Source organism: Rattus norvegicus, chromosome 17 (genome assembly GCF_021556685.1).
Source record: "Rattus norvegicus strain SHRSP/BbbUtx chromosome 17, alternate assembly SHRSP_T2T, whole genome shotgun sequence".
NCBI classification, from domain to species: domain Eukaryota; kingdom Metazoa; phylum Chordata; class Mammalia; order Rodentia; family Muridae; genus Rattus; species Rattus norvegicus.
The window spans coordinates 28,885,718-28,900,639 of NC_141550.1; the positions used below are offsets into that span (position 1 = coordinate 28,885,718).

General features: G+C 46.9%; 1 protein-coding gene across 8 annotated transcripts in view; it reads right to left on the minus strand.

The window, feature by feature from the left end:
• Positions 1-12,728: 12,728 nt before the first annotated feature.
• Positions 12,729-14,922, minus strand: part of Cdyl (chromodomain Y-like) — a 217,029-nt gene continuing 214,835 nt past the window's right edge. For 7 of the 8 annotated variants that reach the window (XM_087591024.1, XM_087591022.1, XM_087591018.1 and 4 more), the window contains one exon: positions 12,729-14,278. In XM_087591024.1, coding sequence (XP_087447150.1) covers positions 14,120-14,278 — 159 coding nt within the window. In that variant the 3' untranslated portion in view covers positions 12,729-14,119. 8 annotated transcript variants of the gene reach the window in all.

A 14,922-nucleotide genomic window follows, 5' to 3' on the forward strand; every position in this document is an offset into this window, starting at 1 on the left:
CAAAGTAGGAAAGCAAGCAAAACATCGACGCAGACAAATCCTGCTCCCAAGCCTGGTTCACAGTGGGTCCCAGTCAGCTGAAGAGAATCGCCTCTGAAACCATTGCCTCGCTGATGTGAAACTCCTTCATGTTGTTCTGCTTTGAAAAGGTCAAGTTCCTGGTACTGCAGTGCCTGCTCTGGGCACACACTCTCACACACTCACACTCTCACACACACTCACACACACACACTCACACACACACTCACACACACATACACACACATATCCACACATTCACAGTCTCTCACACACACAGACTCACTCACAAACACATACACTCACACACACTCTCACAGACACACTCACACTTATCACATACACACACACTCATACTCTCACACTCACACACACATACACACACATATACACACACTCACCGTCTCTCTCACACACACACACACATACACACATATACACACACTCACAGTCACACACACACATGGCATACAACATTTTGCTGATCAAGAACATTTGAGTAGGTGGAGTGGTGCTCAGCGGTTAAGAGCACTGCCTGCTCTTCCAGAGGTCCTGAGTTCAACTCCCAGCAACCACATGGTGGTTCACAACCATCTGTAATGGGATCTGATGCCCTCTTCTGGTGTGTCCGAAGACAGCGACAGTGTACTCATATATATTAAATAAATAAATCTTTTAAAAAAAATTGAAACATTTTGTCTCCAGAATCAAAAAGGTGACATGAAGGAGGTAAACAAATTCTGGGGAACCTTTTCTTTTTTTTTACTGATTTGTTGTTTGTGCATTTGTTTTTGAGAGAGGATCTCTCTTTTACATAGCTCCGGCTATCCTGAAACTTACTACTAGGGTGGCTTCGAAGTCACAGAGATTCACCTGCCTTTGCCTCCTGAGTACTGGGATTAAAGATGTATAATAACCTTTCAAAAACTATTTGCCTTTGTCAAATCATGATAAAACACACAGTACGAAATGTATACTCTTACCACCTTTAAGCATGTGTGCAGTTCAGCAGGGGTAGATAAAGTCACAAGGCTGGAAGCGTTGCTGGGGGCGGGGGGGGGAGCACTTGCCTGGTGTGCCCAAGGCCCTGGGTTCATCCTTAGGACTTCAAAGATGCACAGAGAAGTCTGAGAAATACAAAGAAACCTCTCTCTCTCTCTCTCTCTCTGTGTGTGTGTGTGTGTGTGTATGTATATGTATTTATATGTGTGTGTGTTTGTATGTGTATATGTATTTGTATATGTATATGCAAATGCTTCCAAGGTTGTACAGACGTTGCCACCATCTGTTTATAGAACTTTCTAGTTCTTCCCAACATAACCTCTATATCTATCTATCAACATTGGCATCAGGTCCCCAGCCCCACCCCCAAATCCTGGCAATGACCAGCGCCAGTCTCTGTGAACATGACTCTAAAGAGAGTCACACAAATGGAAGGAAGTTACTTTGTTTTTTTAATTAGAATATATTTCATGACTAAAGAGTAATCATTTTTGACTCTCAGAACTGCATTTCTGTTAATGAAATAGGCAGGAAAGTTCCTGTTGTCCCCCTGGCCTCCATTACCATGATCAGCGTATGTGGGAGGGTAAGTAACTGTTCCCAAGGAGGTGGAGCGAAGAGGCATCTGGATCTAGAGCCTCTGGGTACAAAGCAGAAGATCCCAGCCGACAGCGAGCGCCTCCGCTTTGCTTGGCACAGACAAGGGCTGTGGCCCGGACTTTCTCACCCTTTCCTTCCCTCGAGCCTTGTTTCTCCTCACCTGTTAGAAACTTTTGTTTCTACCAGGGCAGTTAGCCTGGCAAGAAATCCTATTTACTGACCCGCTCTGCACCAGTTAACCAATTGCGTCAGGCTGTGACTGAGCTCCCATCAGTGGCGCTGTCACCACCTACATCAGGGATAAAAGAGGAAAGCTATTTTGGCCAAGTGGGCTTGCTGGCCAGGTTTGGGTCTTAGACACCCGCTTTTTCAAAAATACTCCTTCGCCAGGCTACACCCACACACCCCCCACCTCCAACCCTTTGTATGAATGACACGAGTTTTCTTCGTTTCTAGCGTTTGACTTGTTCAAATATCTGTGGTGTCGGGGGTATTCGCCCAGCCTGCCCGACTCCTCTTTACCTCAGCCATGTCTTCACATCCTTCCCAGAAGAGGAAGTTCCCAGAGACTTGCCACATTGGCGGTTGAATCACATCCCCTCAAATTTCTTGTCCTTGCTTGATCAATCTCGGAAGTAGTACCTACTTGCAGACAGCGCCTTCAGAATGAAAAGGGTAAAATGAAGTCCCTACCGCCCCGATATATGGGTGGTGTCCTTAAAAGGAAAGAGATGAGGATCCAGGTGCATAGTAAGTGTGTGTGTGTGTGTGTGTGTGTGTGTGTGTGTGTGTGTGCGTGTGTGTGTGTGCTATATAGTGGTGTGTGTATATATGGTATATGGTGGTGGTATGAATGTGTATGATATATGGTATATGTGTGTGTTTGTGTGGTATATGGTGGTGGTGGTGGTAGTAATGTGTATGTGGCATATGATGTGGTACATATATATCATGGTGGTGTGTGCGTGTGTGTTTGTGTGTGTGTGTGTGTGTATGACATGTATGCCGCGTATGTGGTATGTGATATGGCAGCAAACACACACCAATGCCAAGTCCTAGTTGATCCCCTCTTTTCTTCTATTCTGGTCACATACTTTCTCTCTCTCCCTCCCTCCCTCCCTCCTTCCCTCCTTCCCTCCCTCCCTCCTTCTCTCTCTCTCCCTTCCTTCCTTTCTTTCTTTCTTTCTTCCTTCCATTCTTTCTTTCTTTCTTGGATATTTTCTTTACTTACATTTCAGATGTTATCCCCTTTCCTGATGTCCACTCCGGAATCCCCCTATCCCTTCCCCCTCCCCCTGGCTCTCTGAGAGTGCTCCCCCACCTACCCACTCTTTCCTATCTCCCCACCCTGCATTCCCTTAGGTCACGCTCTTTCAAATGTCCTTCGGAGTCCCACCTACACCCATCATCCACATGGCTCCTCTTCCTCAGATTGTCTCCAAAGTGTTGGTGCCATGAGGGGACCTTCTGCCTGTGTTAGGCACACTCACCAGGCACCTCAGCGTTCCCCCTACTCGCCCACGTAAGACACTTCTCTCTCCCTCCACCTCAGCCTTTGTCATGCTTGACCTGTGTCATCTCCACACAGCCTGGCCTCCTGCCACCACATGCTTTGTCTTCCTCATTTCCAGCCAGCCATTCTACTTTCCAAACCACACCATTTTTCCATTTTCTTTTTCCGTCTTCTTCAACTCCCCAGATCAAACATCAAATCCTACTAAATACTATTTCAATGAGATTTAAATTCCTTTCAGTGGTTCCCTGTCACTTATGAGGACATTCAAACTCATCAGCTCGTATACATGGCAGAATCCCAGACTGCAGATCTCCGACTCTGGCTGTGCCCCAAGCACATCCAGGCCCCTGGCTCTGGAACACTCAGCTTGCGTATTAGCTGCTTTTCTCATTTCTGTGCCAAGATATTGACAGCATAAAGCAGGAAGGGTTCATTTAGACTCTCAAGTCAAGGGGACCCATGCCATAGCTGGAAATATGTGGGGTATGTGTGTGGGAGGCTTATGAGGTCACATGCTCACAATCAGGAAACAGAAAATATGAACGCAGATGGTCAGCTCCCTTCCTCTCTTATGTTGCCCATGACTCTAGTCCATGGGTTCTGTCACCCATATGGGAGCAGGTGGCTCCAACCTGCTCAGTTATAGCTCTCAGGAAACACCCTGGGACATGTGCGTCCATGGTGAGTATAAATCTCATTAAGATAACAATCAAAACGTGTAGGTTGATGTCATTATGCAGACAAGATAAAACGAGGCCTGTCAATGGACAAGAAGGAAGGGAGGTGGGAACAGAGGTTGTAGACAGAGGGCAAAGCAGGAGAGAAGGAGCCAGAGCAAGGAAGAGGAACTGGGAGAACATGGCGGCAGACTTTAAGATTCTTCTTGGCGCACAGATACGGGATGTTATGACTTTTTTTTTTAAGGGGTGGGTGTGTACAGGATTTTGTGCTGTCTAGATGGGCAAATTATATCTTATCAATTGGATCAGAGGTTATTGTCTGGTGTGTTCTTTCATGTGGTGACTTAATTGAGTCCATACTGCGAGTGCCTCCAGATAGGTGGTCTCTGTGTGAAACTGTCATGGCAGCGAGATGGGAGAGAGATAGCGATTGAGAGTAGCCATTGGCAGCGTGAGATGGGATGGAGCTTATCGGGTGAGACGCATTGCTGACTGGGATGAAAATAGCCCGCAGATGCCATGTGGCCCTATGGTGCTGGCACTAGTATGGGATAAAAGAAACCACTTTTTAAAAATTTTTACCACAACAAGACGAACCACTCTGGCTTGTTCTCAGACTTCCTCCACCTCCAGGAAGGCGCCCCTGAATTCCCAGGATGGCATTTTGTTATAACCCAAAGAGGCTAAGATAATACTTGAGAGTAGAAGCATGCTTAGTTTACCCTCCTCAGAATTATTTACTTATTTTATGTATATAAGTACAATGTAGCTGTCTTCAGACATACCAGAAGAGGGTCCCAGATCCCATTACAGATGCTTGTGAGCCGTCACGTGGCTGCTGGGAATTGAATGTACATACATCACAGTGTGCTTGCAGGGTTTCTTGCCAGTGGGCACGCAGAGCTCTTCCGCAGTGCTGCTGTGGATGCAGGAGTGGGAGCAGCCACTCTCTGCGAGGCCAAGCTTTGGCACACCCTCCCCGGCAGTTAAACATCTGGAGCCTGAGGTCTCCACCTCTGTCCTGGTCCCTGCTGGCCAGGGCTCTGCTTTCTACCCCCTTGCTCTTGAAGCCTCTGCCCCAGCTTCACTTGCGTTTTTACCGAAGTTGAGAAAACTACAAAGCTTTTAGTTTGGATGCTTCCTTTCCCACCCACTTTCTTCTTCCCTCCCTCCCACTTTCCTTCCTTTCTCCCTCCTCTTCTTTCTTCTTCCTTCCTCTCCCTTTCACCCTTCTCCCCTTCCTTCTTCTCTCCTTTACCTGCTTCTTTTCTTTCTGCTCTCTTTTTTCCCTCCCTTCTGTTGTGCGATTCTTATCAGAGAGATAGGATACCGAGGCTTCTTCAGCTTTTAATTATGCTAGCAGATTTGACCAAACTTTAGTCAAAAGAATCATAAGGACTTTTATGGAACTTTCCATTTTTTTGCTTCAACCCCCCAACCCCCATATACAGTAGCATAATTTTTTCTTACTTTAAAACCTTGGATTGTAAAGATGTCCAGGTGTGCAGGAAGGCTGACCACTCCGAGATCCACTTGGAAGGTGTAGACAGGCCATTTTGGCAGAGACTGAATCACATGTTGGTCTCTCTCTTTTCCCCCAGGCCTCAGGGAGGGTTGCTAAGTCTAGAGAGTTGCAGGAGAGAGTGCTTAAGTTCAAGAACATTCAAAGACCGTGCTGGGCCAGCAAAGCACAGTTATTCTTTTCTCCTTTTTCCTGAGTCACAGAGCCCTACCATACCATGCCCCACCCCCATGCCGGGCTTCTACCTTCCTTCCTCTCCCTCCCTCCTTTCTTCCTTGCTCCTTCCTCCCTGCCCCCTCCTTCCTTTCTCTTTCCTTTTTCCTTTCTTTATCCTCTTTTCTTCTCTCTCTTCCTCTCTTCTCCTTTATCTGCTTTTGTGAAAGAACTTATCCCTTTTTTTCTGCATTAACTTCTTTGCTATTTTTATCATGATCAAACATGTATCCGACAGCATATTCTTTGTACACCGGTGCTCACAGTCACAGGTACACGGGTGCTCACAGTCACGGGTACACGGGTCCTCACAGTCACGGGTACACGTGTGCTCACAGTCATGGGTACACGGGTGCTCACAGTCACGGGTACACATGTGCTCACAGTCACGGGTACACGGGTGCTCACAGTCACGGGTACACGGGTGCTCACAGTCACGGGTACACGGGTGCTCACAGTCACGGGTACACATGTGCTCACAGTCACGGGTACACATGTGCTCACAGTCATGGGTACACGGGTGCTCACAGTCACGGGTACACGGGTGCTCACAGTCACGGGTACACGGGTGCTCACAGTCACGGGTACACGGGTGCTCACAGTCACGGGTACACGGGTGCTCACAGTCACGGGTACACATGTGCTCACAGTCACGGGTACACATGTGCTCACAGTCTCTGGTACACGAGTGCTCACAGTCACGGGTACACGGGTGCTCACAGTCACGGGTACACATGTGCTCACAGTCACGGGTACACGGGTGCTCACAGTCACGGGTACACGGGTGCTCACAGTCACGGGTACACGGGTGCTCACAGTCACAGGTACACGTGTGCTCACAGTCACGGGTACACGGGTGCTCACAGTCACGGGTACACGGGTGTTCACAGTCACGGGTACACGTGTGCTCACAGTCACAGGTACACGGGTGCTCACAGTCACAGGTACACGGGTGCTCACAGTCACAGGTACACCGGTGCTCAGTCAGCGGTATGGGTATATTTTATGGTTTTGCAGCTGCCACTCTGACTGGTTTCTGTCTGTTAACGTCTTTGGCCCATTTTTTCTACCTTTTATTTATTTATTTTTTTAAGATTTATTTATTTATATGTAAGTACACTGTAGCTGTCTTCAGACACACCAGAAGAGAGCATCAGATCCCATTACAGATGGTTGTGAGCCACCATGTGGTTGCTGGGGATTGAACTCGGGACCTCTGGAAGAGTGGTCAGTGCTCTTAACCATTGAGCCATCTCTCCAGCCCTTATTTTTTAAGTAACTTATAGAAATTGGTTATTCACGCTAGATCGGAACCCTTGTCTGGTACATAAATTACAAACACATCCCCACTGTGATTCACCTTTTTGCATCCTAAATGTTCCCTCAAAGACCCAGGTATTAAAGGCTTGGAGCTATTGCCGGATGACGTAACCCCTTAGAGGTCAGGCATTAGGTCATGAGAGCATCTCTTGAAGGAGGTGGTGGGCCCTGGCTTCCTCTTTCACCCCCTGGCCATAAAGCTCTGGGGTATGTTGCCTCACTACTGGCCCAATGCAACAGGGCCAGTGAGCATGGATGGGGACTCTGAATTCAGCCAAGCTAACCCTTCCTCTTTAGAGGTTGATTTACCTGAAGCGATTCTTCCAGTGCCTGGATGCTGAATACAGGAGACCTGCCTTTCCAATGGAGATGGTGACTTCTTAATCTCACTCTCACCTAATTTATAATGTTTTTCTTTGGGGTCAGTGCCTTCCAAGTCTGTATCCTCCTCCGGTGGAGTTTTATTTATTATTTTAAAAAATTATACTGGGGATTGAATTTAGGGCCTTATAGTCGCTAGGCAGGTGCATTACAGCATCTGTGCTCCCCTTCCCCTCGCTCTGCCACCACCTCCTCCTCCTTCTTTTTAAAAATTTAATATTTTATTTTTTCATTTGACTTTATTTTTATTAGCATATAGTACTTTCATAGAGTAGTTATCTTGCAGTATTTCCATATATATGAAATAATGTCTTTTGACATTAAGTTCTTTATGCATTTTGAGACAGGATCTTTCTAAGTTGCTCTGTTTGGCCTTGGATACTCATTGCATAGCCCAGACTAATACTTTAACTTGTGATCCTCATGCGTCAACCTATGAGTAGATGGCATTACAGTTTCCTGCCCCCCGCCCCTCCCAGGCCCCACCTCCGTGAGTAGCTGGCATTAAAGCTCCTCCCCCAAGCCCCAGGCCCCTCCTCCATGAGTAGCTGGCTTTACAGCTCTGCCTTTCCAGGCCCCGCCTCCTGTAAAACTTTCAAAACCCACAACGGCCCAGTAAGCACTGCCGTTCTGATGCCTATTTTGAGGCACAGAATTAAGCAGCACTTTTCACAGACTCATCTTCTATTCTGAACAAAGCCTATACAATCCACGGCATTTCACCAGTGTATGTGGGAAGATTTCCATGGTTTCTGGACATGTGAACACCACTCCTGCACTGGTGATAATGGGTCCGTGGCAGGAATGGTACCATTCTCAGTTCTACTGGCATCCCAGTGGTGCGGGACCTGAAGAGCGAAGGGGTGATGTCGTTAGGAAGCGCCATGAGAACAGAAGGAGGGTATGGAAGGGTATGGAAGGCTCTAGAGCTCTGGTACCCTATAGGATATGGGACAGCGCTGATGAGGAAGACCCCGTGGGCACAGAACAGTGAAGGAGAGGCAGGGCTGGCAAGGAGCCCCGCAGCCTTCTGCATTTGTAACTCTGTAGTACACGGAGGAGAGGCGAGCGAGGCTGTGGCAAATGGCTTCATGTACCTCTGCACCTAGTGTTTGGTGATGGCCACAGACTGGACAAAGCTTGTCTGCCCTGGACAAAAAAACAAATGTAAAAAAGGGGTACCAAGAACTTGTGGAGGTATGAGGCAGGGCAAGTGCTGGCGTGTGGGGCTAGGGCTCCTAGGCACACAGAGTTAGAACAATGTGTCCCAAGGATTGCCACCTGTTCTCCTTCCCTACTCCCTTCCCTCCCGCTATACTACCCCCTTTCCTCCCCGCCTGAGGTGAGAATTTGAAACACAATAAAGCACCTTCTAGAGAAAAGTGCCAGCTCAGTCCAGCAGTCTATTGTGAGCAGTTTGTAAGGCTAAGGATTGTAACCTGAAGCCTTTCTGTGCATTGTCTGGGGTGGAGAGACTGGAGAAGATCCAAGAAGAGGGGCATCCAAGAAAGCCTTTGGAAGTGTTAGCCGTGAAAATGTCTATCTCACAAAGTCCACATCTGTTGACGCTTGTCAAATTGTGTAATATAAATGTGCGTGATGTTATCCTCGAGTGTGCCTGGGCGCTCTTGCAGGTTTCCATGAATTGATTCAAAGTTGTTCATTAGCTAAGTGTCACTCTCCAAACCTGCCCAGTGGAGGCAGGCTGCAGGCATGGAACTTCAAGTCCCATGCTCTTGGATCGTATTAGCTCCAATTGAGGCCGAGGACAAAATCTTCCATGTGTAGACAAACAGAATCTCTACTTAAGTGTGTGTGTGTGTGGGTGGAGTGGGGGGGGGCAGGGGAGACAGAGAAACACACAGAGAGAGAGAGAGAGAGAGAGAGAGAGAGAGACAGAGAGAGAAACAGAGAGAGAGACAGACGGAACGAAGGAAGGAGGGAGAGGGAGAGGGAGAGGGAGAAGAGGGAGGAGGAGTCAGTGCAGTGAGTGCAGTTCAATAGAGTTGAGTTCATTTGTGAGTTTGTAAAGTTTGGAGCATGTCAGCAGAGGTAGTTGAAGCCATAAAATAAGGAGCCAGAAGATTACAACCAATTGCCAGAGTTAGCTTGAGGGCAAGCAGAGCAATTCAGTGAGAAGCTAAGAGAAGCTAGACTGAGTCAGTCAGCTTGGACAGGAGTTTGAGTCAGAAGAGCTGAATTGAACCAGCCAGCCAGAGTTCAGAAAGAACCATACAGAGAAAAAAATACTCAACAATAAATCTCAGAGGCTGAAATATTCTAGACCTTGGTTAACAGACAGAAGCTGGAAGATGAAGCCTACAAGATCTGGCCTTGCAGAAGATTGGATTATATGGGGGCTAGAAGCTTCCAGGTCTAGCTAGGCCTAGGGATACTTGGAACAGAAAAAGAAATGTTCTGGGCTCAGCTCAAGCCATGTATTTACAGAGCTTAAGTAAGGCTCTCACCTCACTCATCTGAGGAAATAAAAGTGACATTTACTTTTATAAACCGATCGTGTGTGTGTGTGTGTGTGTGTGTGTGTGTGTGTGTGTGTGTGTATGTGTGTGTGTGTGTGTGTGTGTGTGTGTGTGTGTGTGTGTGAAATGTAGATGGGGAACAGAAATAACAAAATAAAAAGAAAAAAATATAGGTGATGACTGTTAGGTTGAAGGTCAATAGTCCTCTAGTTATTTTCCTTTTAATAATACTCAAATGGTGCTTGATTGGTTAGGGAAGTGGTAGTCTGTGTGGACAGCTGAGGCTGGGCGTGTCCAGGTGACTGGAGCCTGTTGCACAGGCAACCACTTTGCAATCCTCTGCCGATTGTGTGGTTGGAGGCAGTGGGCTGCTGGGGGTCTTTGGTGAGGGACCAGAGGCCACAAGCAGGTCTCTGTCTAGCACCACACCTCCTTGGTGAACCACCAGTTTGACCTGGGAAGGAAAGCTCAGCTGTGCTTGAAGCAGAACACTGTGAGCTCCCTACCCCTGGAAATCGGGCTTCATGGTAAAACCTGAACAAGGTCCATGGTGTGCTGGTATACACCTATAATTCCAGCACACGGGAGTTGGAAGGAGGATGGAGTTTCAGGGCAGCCTAAGGTACACAGCACAAGCCACTGGCCACCTTGAGAAATGGCACAGTGGAGGTGTGAACCTTAACATGAACCACATTTTCAGTGGTGGCGTCAGATTCCACTCATTCAAGCAAGTTCCTCTTTGAGAATTTGATTTATGCTTCCTGAGATAGGAGGGGCCAGACATCCCATCAACCGATACATGTGATAACAGCATTAATTAAACAGTTTGGGATGATTAAAATACTATAGCAATTTATTTGGAAAATAAGTTTCTTGTAGTCAGACACTAGAGATGGGCAGTGACTGTGAAGGCTGGCTTGGTGTGTTCTTTCTGCTCATGGAATGATCCCCTTACTACTCAAGCCAATTGTTGATTTCTGCTTTAGAAGGTAAAGTTACCTCATTGTACTGGAGTCTGGAGCTTGGTTGTAAAAGTTGCCATAGTGGGCCAGTGAGAGGGCTCAGTGAGGGAAGGAGCTTGCAGCACAATTGCACCTGGCAAGTTGAGCACAGTAAAGGTGGAAGAGACCCAACTCCAGAGTGTTCTCCGAGGCTGGAGTTGAAGGACAACGGCAAGAACATGTTGGGAAACCCTGCTACCTAAGGTTGAAGTCTACCATGTCCACACAGCTCCCCCGAGCTAGCACAAAGCAGACTCCCTTTCCCAGCAGGGCTTCCTCTTCTCTACCTAATCTGGAGAGCCGGACCTCCACACTCCACCTGAGGAATCTCACGTTCAACTTCCTGGAACACCTCTCCATGCAGCTGAGGTACCTCCAGGACATTAAACCTCACCAACGAAACTTCACCCTAAGAATCCCTTCCCATTTTCCAAGGCTTATGTTCACCCTGAACAAGGAGCACAAACAGATTCATTGACTATTGTCTAAGAGCTGTAACACTGAAATACAGAGGAGACTGCCACACACCCCATTCACTGCTGGGCTGGGATCTTGCTGACCCATGTGCTCAGGCCTTGGCTTCACCCTTCTGGCTGAGTGTGCACCGGGGCCCCGGAACTCCAAGGGAAGAACTGGACCAGTAAGTTTCTCCACCTGGTGTGAAGGAGCACCTGGGCAAACCGAGAGAAGCAGCGAATAATGGAACCGGGCACAGGTACATCTTGGGGATAGGAATCTCCATTTATTGTTATTCTCCATTTAGGTTGGATCCCTGAACCACAGGGTGGTCAAGAAGTTAAGCCCATACTAAAAGCACCCAGTTCCTTTTTCACCAAAGCAGTCACTGGTTAGATCTTTCAGAAACACTGTTTAGAACACCGTCTTAGAGGGACAGGCCTCCTGGGGTACAGCTGGCTAAGTAACTAAGAGAGGGTCATTTTTAAATGCTTGACTGGTACATCGCCCAATGATGTAGAAACAGCTTGTTGACAGACCATAATTCTACTAAGCTCAATGCCTAAGCTTAAAATTTTGAGCCCAACCAGGCCTCTATTCACTCAGCCTGCATGTGCCCCGCATCTCTTCTACCTACAGGGTTGTATCCTTGAAGGATGCTAAGGGCTGTTCTTTTTTCCTATGTTGGAGAACAGACAAGCTGACTGTACCAAGGTTCCCAGATGCCGAGTCAGATGCCTTGTGTAGGTAGGGGGCCCAGTTTTGCTTTCTAAAGCCACCCAGACAATTCAAAGTTACAGTTTGATGCAGTCAAAGGTGCATACGGTCTGACTGAACAGAACCAATTTCCATCCTGACTGGACTTCCTCAGGCAAGAAGTAGTGAGGTGGGTATAAAGGATACTTATCCTGGAGCCTGGCCACCAATAGCCTGAGCAACGATGCTGACCAATGCTCTTGGCCCCCATTTTTTTTTTTTTTTTTTTTTTTACAAAGACTTGGAAGACAAGCGTGTGTGCTCAGTGTCTGCTTGGCTCTCTTAAATGCAGGGTAGCACCTCAGGATGGGAGTGTCCAACTTCCCCAGGTCTCTCGCTTCCTCTTCCTCTTTCTGGACTCCCTTGGGATGCCATTTTCCCCAAAGTCTCTGCTTAGGAACACCTAAGGCACAAGCCAGGGGCTCTCTCCCAAGCTTCAGTCAGGTGACTCACAATTTAGGACAGGAATAGGACAGGCTAGTGAGTCGGGAGTAAGAGAAACCACCAGAGGTGGGTTTGTGGAGCAGGATTCAGGAGAGGCAGTGATAGACCTCACATCAGTATTTTGTAGAAGCCAATTTGGTGAAACATATCTTTCTTCCTCTGGATAAGCTGCAGTGGTCACCTGCATGAGTGTCAGAAGGAGTAGGGGACAGTGGGCTGTGGCCTCTGAAGGCAAACACTAATGTGTTCTCACATTTGTGAACCTCACAAAACCCCCAGAGAAATCACCTCCACAGGAAAGCAGACAAGGGAAGGACACGCAGAGAAACACGCCCGATGTGTTAAGAAATATTAGTTTTATTTAACCAGTTTTCACAGCTGAATATTTATTCTATAAAAACTTTACAGAGTGTACAGTTTATATATAGTTCAAACTACTGAACAAAAGAGTAGGTCCCACAGATGCAAAAATACTGTACCAATCCATCCAAGGTAAAGACAGATTTACACACTGCACAGCGCTCCACGTGGCCGGGGAGGCGTCAGTTCTGAGTATAAACTTCAAAACTGTACAAAAATAAGGTTTTGATTTTATTTCAGTCTTCATACATTCAATGATTGCAAGCCTAGAAGCCTTAGTAGTAACAGGCCTCTGTAGTTAGTCCCCATACCACGGGGTACTCGTGTACACGAAACCGTGCGCAGTATACGGCAGACATAGAAGCAGAGACCGTGGATAATAAATGTCAAATATAAGGTAGTTCTTTTCTGTTTTGAAAGGAGTTTATGTATTTAATAGTGTGCCAAGAGAATTTTAAATTAAATAAAATATATTCTAAGTGAGCCTAAAAATTACACTTTATAAACATAAAAAATACTTTTGGTGTAATAACATCAGTCACATCTGCAGAGAGACAAAGAAAACTATGCAAAGTAGTATTTCTCACCCAGCCACAAGAAGTACTTATGTAGTTATTTTTCAAAAGGGCCAGAAAAACCATTTAAACCACTAACGCTAATTCATAACTTAGTTGTGGAGTGACTCACAGACACTGGACCACCCGCTTTCCTCTAGACACTCTAGGCTCTTCCTGGTGGCTGGGTAAGAACCGTAAGAAAGTTCGAGTCGGTGGGCGTCTCAGCACAAACCCACAACCCTGTGGGATTTTCCATCGGTGATGCTTTTTCCTGCAAGATTGGTCTTAATTTTGATCAGAACTGTTTCCAGCATTGAGGTACTTGCCCCTCCCCCTCCCCCCTAGAGGCAGGAACGTGTTTGAAACATTTCTACATGTTTCAGTAGAGGGAGGGGACAATGATGGCTAGTATTCTTTAGGGTCTATGATCTAGATTAAAAAAAAAAAAAGAGTAAAACAAACATTATTCCAAACTCTTCTGTCACCCCAAATGAAAACATAATTCCTTTTAAAAACAAAACAAAAAAACAAAACAAAACAAAACAAAAAAAAAAATCCACAACTAGCTTACAAGAAAATTAGAGCTTCCAGGAGCAGCCTAGTGCTCAATTACATTTTTATACTTGTGTATACATGAGTATAAAATAAAGACGCTTAGACAAAGAAGCCTTGTAGTTATTTTAAAGTTACAGTACTTAAAAACGCGTCGGCAATAAATAGCCTGGATGTTCCCAGGTCTGCCTCCAAACACAAGCTACTGTTAAGAACGACCGTAGCAAGTGGGAGTCGCTGGTGTCCTGCTCAGCCTGCCAATCAGAACTCATCGATTTTCCTCTGTAAGTACTTTAACATGGAGTCCATGCCCTGGGCCGAGCCCCAGATCTTCTTCAGTGCGTCACACTCTCTCTCATTGGCCTGCTCCAACTCCATCTTCATATTGCAGCGCACCAGGGCTTTGGATTCCTCCAGGACCTGTGGCAGTGACGAACCGTTAGTCAGGGCCGGTCGTTTACAGCACTAAAGCTTTGCTCACGTGCACGAGAGCAACCGTTAAATCCTTACGTGCCTGTAACTATTACAGTTTAGCACAGTTAGCCCTGCGTACCCGAGTTCCACATCCCTGGGACTCAATCAACCCTGACTGGACGTATTCGGAAGAACCAATAACATTCATGCTAAATATGCAGACTTTACTTTCCATCTCAAAACTGCAGCACTGTATTGCACCAGAGTCACGTGCAGAGATGACCTGAAGTGCACGCAGGTTCATGTCGACCATGGCAGGCCATGTTGTGTGAGGGATTTCAGCACCTGGGGACACCGCTCTCCGTGGTGGAGGGGCGGACGGTGGGAACAGAGGGGTGTCAGGATATTTAACACTGGATACTGAAACTTGAAACGGCTCAAGCTATTTGTGTGAGATGGGTTACACAGACCCACAGCTACCACTGAACCAGCCATGGATGCACCATTACTGATGTGGGGCGGCATGAAACCAGAGTGGATATCCACTCGACAGTGGGCGGAGGCTCGATGAAAATCCCCAGAGTGCTTTTGGAATGTAATTTCTAAACAAAACAGCTTAATTCTAACGATAATGGTTGTCTGTATATCTG